The following is a 21654-nucleotide window of genomic DNA, read 5'->3' on the forward strand; positions in this document are numbered from 1 at the left end:
AAGCGAGTAGATTCAAGGGAATACTTCATTGGCAACGAATAGGTTAATCGATAGTTTCCTGTATTAATGTTTATTATTATACTGTAGCTTCATTCAAGTTTTCGTATCCATTTGGAATATAACAATGCTGGAAAGAGAGAAGTATACCGTAGTCATTAATCATGTTTATTATTTTCTCATCTAAAACTACTGATTTAACTTACATGTATGGTTTATGGAGCTATTTATGACGTAAGGAAGATAGGAAAAAATACGCAAATCAGAAAAACAAAAACCATTTATTTACAAATATACCATGATAACCAACATCCATGGCACCACAACTATATTCAGGAGACAGTTTCAACAACGTTCACCTTAAATATCAAAAATGGAAGAAACAGATTGAATAATACTCAACAACTTGCAAACATAAAATATTAAGTACAAATATAGTTAAGTACTCTCTCCTTAATATTTTCAAAAATGAAATATTTTTACAAAAATATTTTAATATATATTAGGTACGAAGACTTGACTTTAGAGAAATTTATTCCAATTTACAAGAATATCTTTTTCCTTCAATTCTTACAGGTATACAAAATCTGAGGCCAAAAATTTAAAGCACCACACTGTTTCTTTGGGGGATGAAATCTCACTTGAATTATGTTTAATACAAAATTGAAGTCTGCAGAAACACGTGTAAAGCAACAGTGTTTTCCCAAAGGCAAAAAGTATTGTGTGCATTAAGTTTTGTCCTTTTTTTTAAAAAAAAAAAAAAAGGTCAGTGCTGAAGTAGGGAGAAGGCACTCTGCTTGCGTCCATCTAGAACTAATCCTTTGAGCTTAATGTCCAAATTATCACAGTACAAATCCCTTCTACGTTCCCTGATAAAATTCTTCTATAATGTCAGCGTATTTCTTCGTCACTTCCATTCGCTTCACTTTAAGAGTCGGACCTATAACAAGGAAACAATCAGCAAAACTATAATTCAAAATCTGCCATATGTTAATTTCATTCATTTGTATTACACTTTTAAACCAGTTTTCAACTTTGTGCTCAGACATAACGCTGGCTAGTTGAAAATTACTGCAATAGTATATCTTACGTCAAAATTAATTTTAGAATTTTTCATTTCTATAGATACAAAAAGAGAAGCATTCAGAGAAATGTCAAAGCTATAGTTTTTCAAATACGTCTAAATTCAAAATAAGAAAGACACGAAAAGAAGCATTCAGAAATTTCTACAGCTGTAAGCTTTCAGTATTTTTGTCTAAATTTAGACTGAAAACTTACTACATTGATTGTACTGTTACAGTATCTGCAAATACTAAATAGTAGAATTTGCAAATCTTTGAGGCCTTTATTCTATTAACACTGGTGTTCCATATGTAAACTACGAAGCATTCAGTTCCTTTGAGCTCTTGGGATATGACAAATGCTAGGAGTGTCATTATTGCATTTTTACATTAGCAATTTTCAAATTACAAGAATACCTTCCATAATGCTGTGTTGAACAGTGCAAGTTGTACATATTTACGGCTTTGCAATAAATTTGCCAATTCAAAATTTTAAAAATAACCACATAGTGAATAGCGCCTATACATGGAAATTCTGTATAAGTCGCGTCTAGTATTAACTTGTGATGACGATCTTCAATTAAAGAATGAGTCTAAGGTGGTGGGAGGGATCCCTATTCAATTCCAGACCATGTGATAATGTCCGAGTTTTTTTTGGAGGGGGGACTTCCCCCTTTTCATTCCATCAGTTCCTATCTTTTATAATAATTCATCTTCATTAGCATCCGTCTTTAGTCTACAGAACATATGAATTTTTTTAAAAATATTGTATGATATAAAAATTGTTTGAAATATAACAGTGAGATATTTGATAAAGCGAGTACAAGTATCTTTGGTGTGTGTGTTTTGTATAGAGCACTAATGATTGCACTAATTGCTTCCAACAGAGTTCTTTATGGAACACTATCGTAATGGAATAAGAATGATACCAGTTTTTTTTTTTTTTTGGGGGGGGGGGATGGTGACCCAGTCGCAATCATTTTTCACACAATGTTTTCGATTCTAAACTGCAACAGGTAATAATTTTCTCACTATTAGCCGTAACAGAATGTTGTTTGTCCTTTTTGTCAATCTAATCAGGGTTGTTACTAGTTATGTTAAAGGTATTAACATTTATAACTTGTGCCGTTGATGATCGAACGTTCTTTTCCCACTTTTATTACAGTAATTTTTGTGGCAAATTAAATTTAAATCCATTGTACAGATCTCGAATAACGCGGTTTTACATAGAACGGACGTTTCTTGAAACCAATTAACAGATTTATGTGCAAGGTATTCCTGCATTGCAAAATCCAATTCAAGTGCAAATATTCAGATTTTTACTGTGCATCTTTACGTAATATTGCATAAGATATATTTTAGAGAGATTTTTATTCTTCAGTCGGAGGAATATAGCTCATTTAGCTACTTTGGGCGGTACTTTGTAATATAGTTGAACCCCGATGCAACTGCTGAGAAAAAACTGTATCCATTTCAAATTAAGAATTACGAATGGATATAAAGATTTCGCCAACTTATTCAGCACATTACCTCATTAAATCCTCAAATACGATCTAAGGTCGTATTTATGCTCAGTATATTCAAAACGAACAGTCGAAAATAAAATAAAAAATAAATTGTTACAATTACATTTCTAATAAGATACTCGATTACTGTTACTGCAATAGAAAGCTATAGAAAATAAGCATTGAAGTCTTAGAATTCACCTATTTTGGATATGAACTGATAACTGAAAAATATGAATAATTATTCCACACGAAATCACTGCGTGAAGTTAAATATATATCTACTATCATGCTGCAAAATTACTTTCCATCTTCCATTGTAAAGTTTTATATGCTCACATAGAAATGAAAACATTCCATGGCTATGTTCTAAGGTCAAGGGAGACTGTGGTAATGAGATGGATGATAATGAATGGAAGGAGTGGGAGGAAACAGGAGAACCACGACAAAATTGATGCACACTGTTTATCACACTTAGCAGGAGCTAAGAGAACGGGAATTAACTAAAAACGTTCGCCTACAGGGGTAGTTTCCGCTGAGAAGCACTTTTTGGTTTATATGAAGTGGCACAAACTTGAAGCATAAAAGGATGATTGAAAATGAAAATAAAAATAAAAATAATAATAATAATAATAATAATAATAATAATAATAATAATAATACAGTGTCACCTGAAATCTTTTTGAACTTCAACCTATCAAAATGCATCAAAGTTTTACAGAAGAAAAAAATACATAAAATTGTGATGCCAGCGTCTGGATTTTTTTTTTTTTCGTCTGGAATTGAAGACTTTCCAGTGTAATCATAAAGCTGCTTTTCGTAACAATCTTGCTGTGGTTTAATATCCATCTAACTAATTTTAAGTTTTTTATAAAAATATTCTGTCAAAGTCATGAATTCAAACTCCTTTAATGTAACCAATGTTTATTTCCCAATTCTTAACTTGTTTATGCAAATTGCGGTGGTGTAAAGAGTACACTTGAGGTTCGATTTCCGGTGTAGGTAGGATCATCTTGTTCTACCTTTGTCCAAATCCGGCTTAGAAGTTCACCCAATCTATTAAATGAGCACCTCGTGAAAGAAGTATATTGTGTTGATCACATCCGTGTAGGAGCAGAATTCTTGAAGTATACACGCTTCTATACCTGTTTGTGAAATTTAAGTAAAAATAGAAATGCAAAATTTTTGCTCATTGTTGGAAGCAAATATATATATCTAAAAGCTCTTCCAAAATTGCAAAATAAAGTGGTTCTTTCACTGAAATTTAAACTCAGGCCACATTACCAACATACTAGGAGATATTTATAGCTGCGCTTACCTAGTTCTCCACCTGGTATAGAGAAGTCCTTCTGAAGAATTCTGAACTTTTGTATCCGCTGAGCATTGGAGGTTGCTTTCTCATTTGCACGATTAATTCCATCCTGAATGGCTTTCATCACCTGAAAAATGAGAAAATTTAGAAATTCAAAGTAGTTTAAGAAGAAACTATCAAGTACTTATATATTCGCATCTAAATACAATAAAAAATTACATAGATTCACTAAGCTACAAAATTACATGACATCGCAATGAACTCTAGTGAAGTTAATATATTACGTCGAAACATTACTAAACAGGAACGGTGTCTATTTTGCCGAAGACTGGAAATACGTTCATGCTTTGATATAATACTGGAAGTTTAAAATCCTAATTTTCCAGTTGAAAATAGATGTACGTATAATGAATTACTTATAGAAAATATTAAATCAACACTAAAAAGATGCACTATGATCTCTCTCGCTAGATATGGAACGAAAGAAAGAGGAAGAGAGAGCTGAGGAACAACCATGAGAATCATATTGGGATGCGTGGTCAACGTAGTCGTCACCAGGCTGTCAGTAGGTACAGTTTGCTTGGGGTGTATATATAATTAATGGCCCAGGTAGGTCGGTAGAAGTGCATTTAAGCAAAGGAACCATAAATGGAGGAAAATTTTAAGCAGGGAAAATAAAAATTAAGAGAAAATTTAATATAACGAATTTATAATAAAACAGGAGATAAGGAAATTAGTTTTAAAAAAATGAGAGATAAGGCACAATAAAAGTGTCATTTAAAAAAATTGTTGGGAGCAGTAAGACGAGGTATTATACACCCGAGAGCAGTTCGCTGACAGGCTAGTAATATCTTTCCGCAGCTCTTTCTAACGGATATGGAAGAGTAAAAGGATTTTGACGGTACTTACAGTAGAAAATATGGTCAAATGTACTGTTATGAGATGAGTTTACATTAGAGAAAATTAGATTTTAGTACATTTGACTATATTTTAGTCCTTTCTTAGTTATTGCATATTTTCGAAACACTAGTTTAGTATACTTCAAATTAAATCCGTCTTGTACAAACGAAAAATATTAATAAAACTTCCCTCATCTGAAATTTAGTGACAGTTGAAATTTGATATAGCACAAGCATAGCCTGTTTAGAACTCCAGTGTACCTAACATACATTTTCAATTTTATTACATTTAAAATCGTGTACAAGAAACATTACTTCACTCTCCTAGAATCACATTACGAAAATATTTTGAGTTAGTGGGTCTTATAAATAAAGTGGAGCAAGGTGAGCATGCTCCAGTATTTGTGGAGTTTACTCCTTTTGGTATGAATAAAGAGGAGCAAAGAGAGCATGCTCACGGAGAGGTTACTCAGTGCTGGAGCATGGTCTGAAAACTATCGAACATGCTCACATTTCATATGAATAAAAACGAGTTCGTGCTCGCACTTCGGAGTACTGTCTCCAAAAATATGGAGTCACCTCATTAGCTGACTCAAGCCGTGCAGTAAGGTGTGTTGTGAAAATAGCTGCATTCATGAATTTACAACGACGTAAAATATACAAGGAGCGCAGAAACACGTGGGAAGTGGACTATAAAACTCTGATCGCTTTGATCAAGAAAACGTGGAGTGGTTAAGTGATTATTTCCTAGGTGCAACAAATGAAACAGGGCACTTACTAACGAACAGAGAATGCGATTTTTTTTTATATTTGAGTGATCCAGGGTTTCAAAGTGGGGTAGGGGAGGGTATAGGTGTGGATCAGAGTACGGTGTCCGTGACATTTGCAAATGTTCTAGACAAAATAATCGAAAAGGCTCCCCTGTGGATAAAGTTCCCAACAACTGTTGCTGAACAGCAGGCAGAAATGAATAATTGGCGCCAAAAATACAATTTTCCCTTTGCCATCGGGGTCATCGATTGCACACATATGGAAATTAAACGACCTCATGTATACGCGGAGGAGTACATAAAGCGTAAAGGACGTTTCACCTTGAATGTTCAAGTCACTTGTAATTGTAACGAGGAATTCACGAGCGTTGATGCTTCCTGGCCAGGTTCGGTGCACGACTCCCGAATATGGATGAATTCAGCTGTTCGTGTGGTCATGACAAAACAGGTCAGGAGCCTTGCTTCTGGGCGATTCTGGATACGCAATTGCTCCCTGGCTTATGACTCCTTTCCAAAATCCAGCTACAGAAGGAGAAAGAATTCAACAACTGCTTCAAAGGAGAACGAGTTATAATAGAAAGATGCTTCGGTCAAGTCAAGCAGCGATTCCCTATACTGGAAAATAAAATACGATTGGCGACCAACAAAGTGCCTTCGGTGATTCTAGCCTCTTTTGTCCTTCATAATGTGGCTAAATATCTGAAAGACGGCGAGTTTTACATTGTTGAGAGAGCGTTTGAAAACTATGACGACATGGAAGAGGATAACGAGGGTATCCCGCGCGTGAGAAAACGTGGGCAACAAAGGAGAAATGAAATTGCCAGGATATTGCCAGGAGCAACCTCTATGAGCATGCTCGGCTTCTGCAAGAGTAAGCTCTCAAAACTATTGATAGTTTTTATTCATACGAATTTTTTAGAGTTTGCTCACGAATAGAGCATGCTCATCTCAAGTGAGCAGAGTCTAGGCTCCATTTTATTCATACCACCCAGTGTGTTTTCGGTAATTTTCACGTTACTAAATAGCACAGAGGAGTCACTTCACTTTCTGAAGTGATACTGGACAAAATATTTAGAAAGGTTCTCTGAAGTGACCTCTCTCTATCGTTCACATTAGCAACGACTGCTCTTTGCAACACACCATATAAGATTTTTATTCGTATTGGCTATTTTCTACGAGTTCTACACAAAATTTTCCTGCACATTGTCTCCACGAAGAACTTTATACTCTTGGTTTATCTGTTCGAAATCAGTGTCCTTATTAACCTCACCCACCATAAATTACAAACATACCGCGTGGAGAAAACCTTATTGCATTCTTGAAAACTGGTTGATTATAAAAAACTATTGATACTTGGTGCGTTAAAAAAAAAAAAAAAAAAAAAAAACTGTTTCAAAAGCATTTTAGAAAGTTAAAAATAACCATAAACGGCAATTTAAGACGTTGTAAGTTCTAAGAGCTAATTTAGGTTCCCCAAATTAGGACATTTTTTTTTTTCTCATAACTTGAAATGTAAAGAAAACCTGAAATTTCTCCATTAGCTATACAGGAATAAAACCTGATTAAACTTAAGAATTCGCCCATTTGTATCACTATTACGTGACCCTCATTCCAATAGCAACCTTAACTTCAGTTTCTTTGCTCTAAGTTCTCCCAATTCGATGACTCATTTCAGCGAGTTATATTATCATCTCACAATAGTAGTTTATTGCATTTTCAACACTTTCTTCTCACAAGGTAAGCTATCCAACTCTTCGACGAGTATCGCATTCAAAGTTGCACAAATGGAAAGACATATTGAAAGGTGGAAATATGCGTACTCTTACGATTCGCAATGTTGTTGAACCGGAAATAGAATGATAGTTCTCCGATAGCCCCTGAAAGTTATTTACTCTGGTCATACATGCCAGAATGTGATACACTGGAACCTGTTCTCTCACGAGGGCAAATATTGCAAACTCAAGACAATGATAGTCTGTGGTGGTGTAGTAGTAGTAGTAGTAGTAGTAGTAGTAGTAGTAGTAGTAGTAAACGTCTTCCTTTGGAATTTAGAATCGTGTATCGTATTCCATTTGACATCGATTGGCATCAATGACGTACTAGAGATCCCAATCACCACCGACTATCATCATCTTGAGTTTGCAATATTTGGATTCGTGAGAAGGCAGGTTCCAGTGTATCACATTCTGGCATGTATGACCAGAGTAAATAACTTTCAGGGGCTATGGGGGAACGATCATTCTACTTCCCGTTCGACGAGTTTGCGAATCGTAAGAGTAAGCATATTTCCATCTTCCAATATATCCTTCCATTTGTACAAGTTTCAATGCAATACTCTTCGAGGAGTAGAATAGCTTTCCTTGTCAGCTAGACTATTTCTTTCCACGCCTCAAACCGGCTTTCTCAACACCTTGAAGAAGAGTTTCGTTAGATGTGATTTTTTTTTCTACGTAGAACATTTGTTAGGATAGGTAGAAGTCCATTCAAAATAAATTGCTTAAAACTATTCCCCAGATTTTGTGCGTAGGCGCGATTTTAGAGAACATATTTCAATCTACCTCCAGAAATACAATAAATTTACACAAAAAGTTTTAAATTATTTAAACTTAGTTTTCCACATTAAGTGATCATTCTCAATATGCAAGTTTATTAGTTCAGGTTTATTGTAAATTTAAAAAAAAAAAAAAAAAATGTTCTGAAGTAATTTCACAAGAAAAATATCAAATTGAGCCACATAATGTATGTTAATATGTGCATATATTACGTACTTTTACTAATACAAAGAACTTGATATTTGATTGTTATTGGTATAACATCTTTACGTGAGAGTTTACATTTGAGATATGAAGAAACTGAATATACGTACCTTTTCATCAGGACCTGAAAGAACATCCGTGACAGTCTTCGCTGAGCTACCTACAGATTCACACCAATCCTGAACAGCAGGAATAAGAGTGTCGAGTGGTTCTCCAGTATCAGGATCCATATGAGTCTAAAATAGGAGAAAATAATGTTTCATATGATTTTCTTACACAAGCAATTTTCGAAACAAGTAAATACAAATATTGTTATCACTTCAAAGTTTCATGTGTGTGTATGCTGAATGAACTGATGGCGCTTGTGAGTAATTTGTTACAGCTCTTGAAGAGCTATTAATTATAATCCGAAGTTTCGTAAGTTTCATTATTTGGGTATGTTAACATTCTCTTAGCGTACAGAAATTGTCCATGAAAAATTGAAAGAGTACTTCAGGTTGAGTCAATGTAACAATTATTGCTGTTTAATTAGTTTATGATGCTACATTGATTCAAAATGATACGTACTTTTTCACGGGCAGTACAAAATAATGATGTAGATGATTTAGTAGTAGTAGTAGTAATTATTGTTGTATTGCACAATTGTACCCTCAAACGAAAGCTGGGATCTTCTGCTTTACAAGTACTTGTTTTTTTCAGGCCACTCCACTAACAACAACCAGTCACCGATTTACTGACGGACTACACGAACATCCGGTTAAAGTAGCTTGCGGTCACTTAATTCCTGATTAGAAGGTGTAATAACTACCGTCGCCAGTCCATGCTGTAAAGACATCCATCCTTTTTTTTTTTTTTTTTTTTTTTTAGTTCAAACTTAGTCATCTGCAGGGAAACCAAGGTAGCGACAAATTTAGAAAACCAGGGAAGTCAGGGAATTGAAAAGATCGGAAACAGTCAGGGAATTCTAACTGTGGGAATTTAGATTTGCTAAGAATGAGTATTCTTTAATGTAAAGTATATATTTTAAACAATTAGTTTTAGCCTGTCAATATCACTAAAGCTTCTTCGGGAATTATGAAGATATGAATCTGTAATGGTAAGTCTTCACCAGTATAAACAATGTTCCGGGATACTTATTTTTCTCAGGAATAAGCTGTTCTCTGCTCGGTTTTTGACGTGGGAATTGAGTTCACTTTTGCAATAGCATTCGTTGGTGGAAAATGTAATTTTGTAAATACCAGGGTCCAGGGTTTCGCATCCGACATGGAGGCTATCAAGGTAGCGCTTTGTGTCATCAGCCACCGGCCTCGTTCTTCAACGACATGGAACAATCAGTGCGCAGTTGGCGTAAGTTGGTCAACGCCGATGGGAACTATGACAAGTGAAAGACTCTTCGGAAAGAAAAAAAAAGTTTTCGTTTGAGGGTTGGAACAACTTGTGTTGTGGTTAAGTTTTATTTTTAACAGTAAACTGACCTTTAAAGTTAACAAAACTGTTAAGAATTTTCTTCTGTCTCCAATAAGCATGGCGTTGCTTATACATGGTAATTCACTCTTTAATACATCTTCTATAAGCACTGGGGGAATGTTTTCACCGCCTGCGGTGATTATAAGCTCCTGAAAATATAAAGTTTACAATTAGAACCTTAACATTTTTTATTTAAAAAATTTAACAACATTTTGTAGTCTCAAAGATAAATTTATTAACTAATATTACATTAAATCTTTAACACATTCCACAATTATGCCGTGTAAGCTCCAGCAGACGATCAATCTACCTGACATTAATGGAATGGTAACAGTAGGATGAATCTAAATAGGAATTCCTATGCGCAACTTTGATCAGCCTCTCAATCTCTGCAGTCAAAAAAATAAGTATTAAAACAGTTACTGAACTAGTATTCTTGGCGATTTGTTGTTTGATTTCAGTCTGAAAATATTTCATTATTTAAAATTTTATATTACTGTAAACTTAGTTCATATGCTTATAAAAAGTTATCTACTCCTTTGTCAGGAATAACTATTTGGAGAAATCATTCGGAAGGGAAGAAAAGCAGTGCCGCCATGCCATTTGTATTTCGTCAGTAACTACCTTTCCAGTAGCACTGCTTTTTTATTTTCCCTTTTCTCTTCTTTCTTCAGGGAGTAACTTCAAATTGGCCCTTCATTGCAAGTGAATAAATAGATGCTGTGACAAAACAACATATGTCTAGATGTTACTTTTGTATATATTAAACCTAATGTGAAATTATTCTTACATACAGAATCCAATTAAGTAGTTAATTACTAATATAATTGCGCGTGATTCCTGTGAGTTTCAATATTCAACATCAATACAAGAACTTAATATTTTACAACCTTGATTAGCAACAAGAACTGTTTTAAATGCCTGTATTTTACTTTTTTTCTTCCCCTAGTTCGAAGCAAAGATGTTACTTTTTCTTCATCCTTTCTTCAGAGCACTAATTCATGTTAACTCTTAACTCCCGCCATACAACGATAGTATTAGTAACTTTTCAAAAAATCTAGATGCTATGTTCTTGTTTATACATCATAGCATGCATATTAAAGCACTAATTTATATAAATGAGCGAATATTTTTACTTGAGTGGTGTGTCAAGGATTTTTCTTACTATATTTTGCAAACCCCCACAGTTTTATTCAATCCTTCAAATTATTTCTTAAACAGTTATTTACTTCATTTTCTGCTGCTTATGTTAACTTCAGCACTTATGGGCGAAATTTGGTAGACAGTATGACTATTTTTCTACGAAACTGGAAAACTGTACGCAGAAAATTCCCATCTTACTTGATGAAACAGTGTCCACACCACTCGATTCAGCACATTTCATTAAGCATCCACCTACTTGAATGGTAATGCAGAGATACGAAAACACGGTTTCAACGAAAGATGGAAGTTCTGTGCATAGTTTTACAATTTTACAGAAAGTAAATATTATCTACCAAATTGTAAGTGCTAAATTTAACACAAAGAAAATAAACGAATTAAGCAGCAGTTCAAGGAGCAATCCGGAGACTACATGATCAAGCAAATAGGGTAATTTGCGAAAGAAATAAAAAAATATATATATCTTCACTCTTCTGTTCTTGATTGCTCACTTTCAAGACTACTTGAATAGCTGGTAATTAAATTTATTCAATCTTTATTTTACGGTAAGTTTACTGTCCGAGCGTAAAGTCAAATATACATTGATCGCCAACATTTTTATATTATAAAAGATTCCTTACCGATATACTTTAAGATATGATGGTAAAATTTATGATAGGACATGGAAGTTATATTTCTTCCAGCTTTAGTTCTGAAGAGCATTTTAATTTCTACTTCAATAAATATGATGAGTAGCTATCCATTCTAATAATTTGTAGCGAGTTGATCAACTAATCAGATACATACAGCTTCAAATATTTCAGGAGTATGAAATATTCAATGTTCCCGAGTATGACTATTAAAAAGTTAAAGATCTCGAACAACAATCACTTAACAATTTATTATAACTGCTTACCTTAATTCTACCAGTTATATACAGAAATCCGTCATTATCTACTCGGCCAATATCTCCCGAGTGTAGCCAACCTTCGTCGTCGAGAGCTTCTCTTGTTTTGTCCTTTTGAAGCAAATACCCCATGAATACATGTCGACCTCCCATGCAGATCTGAAATTAGGATACCAATACTACAATTACAATAATAGTATTTGAGGGATAGTATTTACAAAAAAACAGAAAAGTTTTAGGTGGTTGGAAAGTGCTTTTGAAAGGGAGACTTAACCCCGTTGCAAGTTTTCTTCCTTTCGTTAGGTATGGTTGTGACAAATCTCAATGGAGGCAACACGAATTATTTAGTCTTATTTCAAGTTACAATTCAAGTCGGTCTGAACACTTTATAAGATTCAATTTTTAGTGGCATCAAACGTCATGTGGTAATTGTGTTAGTGTGTCATAAGATTTTTTTTAATAAAAAGGATAATTAAAACAATATTTTGACCTGGCTTCAGTTATTCAATTTACGGTACTGGTAACATTTATAAGACGTTCACAAAACAGTTAATACATTAAAAAACCTAAAACTGAAAATAACTAACTTTTTAATATACTGTACGTAAGTTAGAACCTAATGATAATAAATAATACAGGGTATTCCATTCAAATGTCCCTAATCACAGAAAAAGTATGAATGAAAGTACAATGAAATTGAGAAAAAGAAAAAACTAAACTAATTTTATTTTCCACACTAAATATACCTCCACATGTCCCGATGTTACCATTTCAATCGTACCACGGTTCCGGGTCGTAACTCAACGGTGTTACTAGTCGCAAACGCACGATCCTCAACGTCACCTCACAAGTTCAGCGAAGTGAAGTCCAGTGAACGTAGCGGCCGCCGTAAACTATTACAACAGTGTGAAAAAAAAAAAAAAAAAAAAAAAAAATCAAGCGAGGAGAAACTCCACAGTATGGCAAAGCTCATACTACCGCCCAAGAACTTTATGTTACATGTTTAGAAGGCCATCGTGCATCATGAGCTATAGATAGGACTATTACTTGGATCTGTACTATTGACAAAGAGCGCGAGTGCACCTTCCAGTTCAAACAAACTGACGAATCGTTCAACAGACTGTCTTACACCACGTTGATAATGTCATACTGCATATATCTTTAACGACGTTTGAAACTGAGAAAACTTTGCTAAGTTTGGGTCATACGGTGGACGCATTAAAACTTCTCAGCAGTCAGATTATCATTTGATTCGAACTCTGCAGATACTTCCTGAATAGTGTTTAGTTAGTTTCAAAAGAAGCCTGTGAAAAATCACATGTCAAGTTTTTGATCAGAAACCACAGAAGTTCTATAGCGACGAGATTGCAGACGGCATATAGTGTTGCCGGATAAATAACAGGTCATCGAACAAAGTGGCGGATATGTGGTTTCATAATATTCAATTTCTAGCTCCAAAGGCTCTATACTTTTTAAACAACTGTGGGGTAATTTTCTAAAACACTTTCAATAGTACTACCCATTTTATTTCTATAGTAACAGTCATTCGTTACCCTAAGAAAACCTTAACATTTATAAATTGTATTTCGGACTTCCATTCCAATTATCACCAGTCGAGCAGGTCCGGATATCATGCGTGGAAGCAGATTCACAGCATTTAACATAATAGTCATACAGATTCCAAATCTCAGTTCCAAATATTAATGTTTACTTCAATTACCACGATACAAGAGCTATATTACAGCTGTGCTTTCAACCGATCCGGATTATAGGATACATCAGTTATCTTAGCACCATTTTACTTCCTACAGCAAGTACCTTGATTATTTCATTTACTACCAAGAATTCGACGTATATACTTCAATTATTTATAATATTTAACTCATTCATTACTTTAAGACAGCGACGTATTGGTACATGACTGCGGAGCTTTGTATAATAATGGCTAAGAATACGTATTTAAAAGACATCCATCTCGTAGTTTGAACATAAGCTGTAATATTAGCCTTCTAGATTCAGGAAACTCATTATTTAATAAAATAGTTATTTCATACAAAATCTAACTTAATTTAACATTGGGAATCATCTGGGATACGAAAGTAGGCGGGGCTAGGCTCTTAGCAATTCATATTATGGTACATCTCAACGATATTCCACAAACACATCTTACCGTTTACATTTATTTAATGCACAAAAGAATATAATTTTCAATATTTTATGGCAGTTCGATTAAACACCACTTAAAATTGCTTTAAACGTCGAATTAATTCAGTTTTACATTCATCAACTTTCACTGTATTTTTGTATATCCATCAATCGATCAATAAGATAAAAAAAAAAAAAAAAATGCATATATACAGAATTTAAAGCACTTTCCGTCCAGTGATTCATTTAGCATCCCAGAAAACTAATTCATAGACTCGTTTTAATAAAATTTGTTTTGTAAATTAATAGTAACGTATTAAACTTAGTAACAATAAGCTTAAAATTAAATGAACAAGTATTTAGAATAAAATGAAACAATCAATCACAATGTGAATCAAAACAAGATTTGAAACTATCGGTTTTCAGATCGTTACACAACCTGGTATCATTGATGTATTTCCAAGATTCTTTGCTTATACAAACACTGACTGACTATCGAAACAGTCATCGAGCTGTAACACAAAGGGAAAAAAAAAAAAAAAAAGAAAAAAAAGTACCGTATACGATCGCGTCATGTTCGCGCTCGTATAATGTCCGCACCCTAAAAATCAATCACAGCTTGAAAATTAAGTGACGTCTTGTGGTATTTCTAATACGGTACGAATTTTCGTACTTCTGGAACCAGACACTATTTAAAAATTTAGAATAAATTATACAAAATAACTGGATTATTTTGTATAAAATATAATTTTAAGCTTTTCATTTAATTATTTACCGACATTATGTGGGAAGTACAAAATTCAATTTACTTCGAGAAAAAAAAAAAAAGTCAAAATTGTGCGTTATTTGACCCGACCCGCGTAAGAAAAAAAAAATTGTGAACATTACGCGAGCGTATACGGTACTCTTATAGAGATAATTTTTACTACACTGATCGTAATATTAGTTAAAATTTAGGAAAATATATCAAATACGCAATTTATGAGAAGCCAGTGTAAGTAAAAGTGACACGCTCGTATTGGGGAATGAATTAACACCGAGAATAGATAAAGCACTATATAATTTTGAGTTTTGTAAATAAAAACTAAGTGATTTTACAAAATAAGTAGTGAAGAACTTACGAGTAGGGGGAGAGGATATATGCAGGTAGAAATCTTAACAGTTATATACCTTGGCGTACATTGTTGCTGTTGGTTTTATGTCGACTGGTGCTTTTTTTTCTCGGTATGTTCTGATAGCTCCCGCAGATCTCTTACTGTCTCAGCTTGCTCATCTGAAGCGTTCCTTGAAGCTATTAGTTTTTTAAGTCGAAAAATACCATGAAGCAAACACTGAAATAATACTGATGCTGATATATCTTATTTGTCATGGTTTTATGCTATATGCAATTGTAAAAAGTTTTATTTTTAAAAGTCTCATACTAGTATTACAAGACAAAGTTTCGAGCAATAGGACGCACTGATAGTCTGATATGTAGACTACTAAGGCCAGTGGAACAGACTGCGAATGCGAACTCAGCTGCCTACATTAGATCCGAAAATTTGCTAATGTGAATTACATATCTTAAGCTTTCGGAAAAGCTGTAACATACTAGCACTTAACAAGAAACATTCAATTTAAATTTTTTTCGCCGTATTCCGCTACTGTCAGAACAAACAATTTTTTGCTGATTAAGGAATTTATATTTTGTTTGTAGGGTCTTAAGTTTTCTGAAGAGAGAAATTAAGACGTCCTGAAGCCTTTCCCGCGCTGAAAACTGCATTGCTTCAAATACATACTACACTTCATTTGCACCATTTCGAACAATCCCAGTATGTTGGGATCATTTCCATTCGCAAGTTTTTGTAGGTTTACACAGTTCGAATCTACTGGAGACACTCCAATTCATTTACACGTATTGGAAACTTCGCATTCGCAATCCCATTCGGATACAATAGAGCCACCCCGTAATTCATGGTTCCTTCCGTTAGTTAACTTAGGAATTTCTCTACAAGTACACTTCTTGATATCAGCTGCCCAAAAGAATCTGCAGTGAGTGTGTGCCAGAATTTCAAAAGAGCTGAGTCAGATGTTTACGCATGTAAAGTAAATTTGAAAATGGGAATACAGGAAGTAGGTCAGTCGGTAGGCGCTGACTACTGTTATACTCGTATTACATAAGTTACATCAATGTTTTAAAACCATGCATAATTCTGTAAACTTTGCTGTCTGGCATCAGAAGAAAAGGAGGGGAAGCCTGAGTTCGACGAAATTGTCTCCCAAAACCGTAACCTTACTATTGAATTAAATTACCTCTCCTTGATGCGTGGCATCCTCTTCATAGATTTTAGTGTAAGCTCCTGGCAACGTCTTCCCAACACTTCCAATTCGGAATGAATATGGGCTTCCAACTGTGTGGGCACCTGACGCTTCGGACATTCCGAAAGCCTATTGTGAATTAAGATTTAAAAATTAATAAAGTTTCCCTTAACAAAACAGAATAATTTATATTATTATTAATGTTTAAATGTTTATTAGGGACAAACAGCTACAGCCACAAAGTACCCCCAAGAAGGATTATACAAATCTGGGGGCGCTTACATTTAAACAAAAATGAAACATAACAAACAAACAAAAAAAAAAAAAAAAAAAAAAAAAATTACAGATGAACATACAATGAAAATCATAATGAAAAAACAAATAAGCATAATTATCATCTCAAGTACATCTCAAAGTACACCCAGTCATGAGAATAAAATAATAACATTGATTTGAGTATACAATACGGAAAAAGTATATAACATATTAAAAAGGAACATACATATAGTCAAAGTTACAAATGAAAATAATATTAATATTACAAATATTTTGTTGCAGTGAGTAGCAGAAACAAATACTGTATACTTGAACGATTTTGCTTTTCAATATCTTGTTCTTTGCTTTGCTCAACTTGTTACTTTTAATAAAGCTAAAAACTGATTCATATGTATACACTCACTTCACTATTTTAGTTTTCAGCGAGTTCTTAAGTATCAGAAAAGCAGAAGCGTTCTGATATTATAAATAGTATGTTAACTTACCTCCACAACTGGAATATCAAGACTATGGAAGAACTTTACAACATCTGGTGATATAGGTGCCGCTGCTGATACAAATGATTCGCATCTGTCTAACCCAAGTGCAGCTTTCACCTTCTTAAAAACTATTTTATTTGCTAGGCAATATCCTAGTGATGCAGTTTCACGTCTGAAAAATAAAAAATAAATTAGATGTTTCTCAGACTGAATTTGGTTTCCTTCGTGAATTGAGTGTATAATTTAGTAATACAAACTGAACTTAATATACATTTTCTGAAGAAACAGTTACTCCAACTGGTAATAAGACTTACTACCATATCTCAGTCAAAACTATAATGTAGCATGTACTAAGATTTGTGTGTGTAATAATTTTGATTCTTCTGAATATGGAAACTCCCGTTAAAAGCTATAGAATCTAATTTCGTAGTAAATCTTGCTAACTAGCAACTGGATTACTAATCTTTTATTTAACAATGGGTAATCAAAAGTGTTAAAAACAAATTAAACCAAGAAAGCAATCCATAGCAACGATAATAACTTCTATAGATCAGTTTGGTGTAAATTAGGTTAGGAAAGAAATTTATGGAGTAAATTAAATAGCTTCTCTAGATAACTCATCAATAGCATATAATCAAATTAATTTATTCGTGTACTTAACATATATTATAGTTTTAACTTTAATGAATGTTCATTGTGGTAAAATGCAATAGATCAAGAAAATTTGGGGGGAGAAATCTCTTCTGATCTCTTAGACAAACTGAACTGTCAAAATCTTAACTAGTTTAGAATCAAAGCACTTTTGCAATTACAATTTTAAAAACTTTTAATATTTACTTAATTATAAAATTAAATAACATCAGACGTTTAAACAATATTTACAAGAAATTTTAAGTACTTATGTGAAAATCTTGACTGCTGTCAAAAAATCGAACAAGGGATGGGCTATATAAGTAATTGGCAAAACCTGTCTGATTCAAGATTTAAAAAATAATAATAATAATAGTAGCAAGGAATACGAGTTCTTAAACTCATTTCATATTACGTACATAAATTGTGACGAACTACTGGATATCGGGGAAAAACCAGTTTGTATGCTACGTGAAACAATTATACTGACCCCATCATTCTGTTCATGCTGTATTCTAAACCTCTTGCTTTGGCCCACATTGCAATTTTCCGTTTTAATGGAGAACTTTGTCTTGCAGTTTCTACCATTTTCTCATGGATTTTCTCCCATACACGAGGAACACCAAGAAACCTGGTCGGATGGACGTCCTTCAATGTGTTCACCAGTGAACCCTACAAATAAATTGAAATTCAGTATACACGAGTGTACTTACACGTGTATGAAAGATAAAACAGGTTCTATTTTGCTGTGGCATTTAACGTTTTATTTAGGATTTTGCAAATATATAAATAATCCTAGCACTATCTGTAGTTTAAAGTGTACTAAAACTAACTCTACAATCACTATCTTATAAACATGAAACAAAAACTGGTTTAATCGTTTTCTTGGAGGAGATGGAGAAAAGTGTGACTCGAATGGAAAACTAATTCGTATGGGAGAAAATATAGAAGTAAAATAACTGATTAGGACACTTGAAACAAATTATATTACGAGCAGTGGCGACTCTTGAGATAAGTCAACACCGGTCAAAATTAAACCTTCATCGCTTCAAACTAGAAGACAACTTACCTAAATGTTTTAATTTTTGTGTATAAGAATTTCTAGCTTATAGCTACAAAAATGTAATTTTTAACGAAGTGACTTCCCTCAAGAGCTGCCACTGCAGGGAGAGAACTAATGAATGGTACAGAATCTGGGAACTATTATGTCAAGACGAAGAAATTAGTTGGTAGTCAAATGCATGGAAACTTCTCCGTTTGTTGCAAGTGACCTGCCCACAATTGAAGTACTTAAGATTATTAACTATACTTTGGCTAATTTTAGGCACCGTTGGGCGTGAAAAATTACATTTAATATTGCATAAAGGAACACGTATGAGTTAGAAGACAAGAAACAATCTGTTAGTTAACAGCAATCGATTTACTGGATATGCGCTGTGACATCAGCAACTTTCTATAAAACTCGAATAGCGCTCAAGATCGAATACTGCTCTCCCATATTGGCCATGGCAGCACCTACACATCTCTGCAGACTTTATTTTATTCTCAATTTATTGCTATAGTACATTTTCGTGTTCCTGCACGTTGATTATTATCTAAGGAGGAAACTCTTGTGACATCTTAATATCCAGACACCGGGGGCTGACAAAATTTCTTCATAAAATAGTTAATGGAAACTTACGATAGGGAACATTACTTCAGGAACTATCTTTACGTGTCCCTTCTCACATAACTCTGAATACCCACCTATTCCATCTTGTCCGCCCTAGGTTGGCAATTATCTCTCTCTCTCTCTCTCTCTCTCTCTCTCTCTCTCTCTCTCTCTCTCTCTCTCTCTCTCTCTCTCTCTCTCTCTCTCTCTCTCTCTCTCTCTCTCTCTCTCTCTCTCTCTCTCTCTCTCTCTCTCTCTCTCTCTCTCTCTCTCTCTCTCTCTCTCTCTCTCTCTCTCTCTCTCTCTCTCTCTCTCTCTCTCACCGAACTGTTGTAACAAGTAACAACTGATGGACTTTTTTTTTTTTTTTTTTTTTTCGAGCTACCTGGTGTTTGAAAGAGCAATTAAAGAAGTCTTGACGAAATATTACCTTTACACACTTTGTTGATATTGTTCTGTTTTCCTTTTGTTAACATTTCCCTGTGTAAAATGGCAATGGGAATTTGTTCAACAAATAAATATTTTGCTCTATATAACTTAGTACGTAATTTTCTTCGAGGAAAATTAAGAAAAAAACTCGCTTATGATTGGCAACGAACGATACTTTTGAGAATCATAAAAATTAAGTTTTGGTAGATTTTTTCGGAAACTACACATGAGAATTTATTCAAATGTACGTCATTTTGTTCAGTTCGATACAATCTATCGATGTATGTATGTCTTATCTTTGGACAATATTTTAGTTAAACAGAAATTAAAATTTAGGAATTAATAATTTAAAACAATAAGTATCTTATGGATTTAAATCTTGCAAGTGTCATAATGAACAGTTTAATGAAGAGTATATTTCAATATCACTTTCACCTCATTAAGTGGCACAATTCTCCTACAGCATGAATTTTTAGGTTTACAAACAGTTTTCCTAGATTTTCTCGGAAACTTTGCATGAACTTTTAAATTTGTACATATAACTTTGTTCAACATAAGATCTACCGATTGGTGTAAAATCATTTTTGGACTTTTTCGTTAAACGCTGATTCAGACACGTCTCCACATTGTAATACTTACGATGTAGGGAAATACTATAGATTTTAAAGAGATTTATCAGTACTGGTTAAATCAATTTGTGCATTTCATATTTAAAATTTACATTTACTGTAACTTAGCTCAATCCAAAAGAAATTAAAATATTCCTAAGTGATCATGATTACATAATAGCAAATCCGGATTTTTTTTAAACGATTTTTTTGCCTTTGTTTTTTGCGTAGAAAAATATGGGCCGTAATGGACAACTTACCTTAAGTGCATCCTTGTCTGCAAAATAGATTGTCGCTGCCATTGTTATTGCTGTATAAATATCCACTACCTGGAAGTAGATGTTGCAAGCAAATTATAAATATTTCAAATTAATAGTTGCTATATGATCAGTAATGTAAATATTTTATAGTTTATAATGCAAGATATTTATTATTGTGAAATTATTTAAGAGTGCAAAACAATTATGATAAATTCTAATAGCTGGATTTTAGAACACTGTTAGAATCCACGCTTAAAAGTAACTTACTAACTTTGGAAAAGCTAGCATTAAAAATTTGATCCATAAAAACAGTAAAATTCTTTTAAAAGTTCTTGACTTACCTGCGCCGCAACGTGGCTGAGTGGAAGGTAACTGACAATCACTTCCTTTGATTCTTTTCCTTCTAAGTACGACGCAATGGACGCAGCGTCCCAAGTTAAATTGTCATGACTTAACATTACGCCTTTAGGATTTCCAGTGGTGCCAGACTGAAAAGTAAGATTAAATTACTCAGAGAATAGTAAATATTAATAATACTACAGCATTATTTTAATTATACAGAAGAAACAATTTTCGTAAGGGGATAAAACAATAGTTGGAATCATAACTTTCGTTCTTATTAGACATACATTCTTCTATTACTAAATAACAAAATTATATTAATTTATTATGTATTCACCACTATTATGTATGGCCTCTCATTATCTTGGCAGTTTATTAATTCCTTTCTTGTAAAATGTGGTTGGTTTGGACTGGGAGAAATTTTCGACAGCCTGGTTGATTTGCTCTTCTGAACTGAAGGTTTTTCCATTCAAAAAATTTAAGAAACCGAAAAGGTGGTAGTCTGTCGGAGCAAGGTTCGGAGTATGATGGGTGTGGCAGAAAGACAAAGATTTCTTCTTCTTCTTCTTCTTGAGCCACCCTTGGTGTATGTGATCGCGCATTGTGGTTTAGAAGAATGACTTGCGATTGACGAGTGTATCAAGTTCTTCATGGAATTTCTTTTCCTCTTTACAGCTGCTGAACGTTATGTACCCGCAATAGTTAAATTAGCTTCAACAATT

General features: G+C 33.8%; 1 protein-coding gene across 1 annotated transcript in view; it reads right to left on the minus strand.

The window, feature by feature from the left end:
- Positions 1 to 259: 259 nt before the first annotated feature.
- LOC145678345 (long-chain-fatty-acid--CoA ligase ACSBG2-like) overlaps positions 260 to 21654 on the minus strand; it is a 173901-nt gene continuing 152506 nt past the window's right edge. The window contains exons 8-17 of the mRNA XM_081748383.1: positions 20932 to 21078; positions 20591 to 20659; positions 18133 to 18314; positions 17019 to 17184; positions 16252 to 16386; positions 11824 to 11973; positions 9776 to 9916; positions 8411 to 8536; positions 3882 to 4002; positions 260 to 937 (exon numbers count right to left, since the gene is read on the minus strand). Of these exons, the coding sequence (XP_081604509.1) occupies positions 858 to 937; positions 3882 to 4002; positions 8411 to 8536; positions 9776 to 9916; positions 11824 to 11973; positions 16252 to 16386; positions 17019 to 17184; positions 18133 to 18314; positions 20591 to 20659; positions 20932 to 21078 (1317 nt within the window). The 3' untranslated portion in view covers positions 260 to 857. The remainder of the gene's footprint in view (positions 938 to 3881; positions 4003 to 8410; positions 8537 to 9775; positions 9917 to 11823; positions 11974 to 16251; positions 16387 to 17018; positions 17185 to 18132; positions 18315 to 20590; positions 20660 to 20931; positions 21079 to 21654) is intronic.

This window comes from Thermobia domestica, chromosome 2, assembly GCF_964235325.1.
Source record: "Thermobia domestica chromosome 2, izTheDome1.hap1.1, whole genome shotgun sequence".
Taxonomy (NCBI): domain Eukaryota; kingdom Metazoa; phylum Arthropoda; class Insecta; order Zygentoma; family Lepismatidae; genus Thermobia; species Thermobia domestica.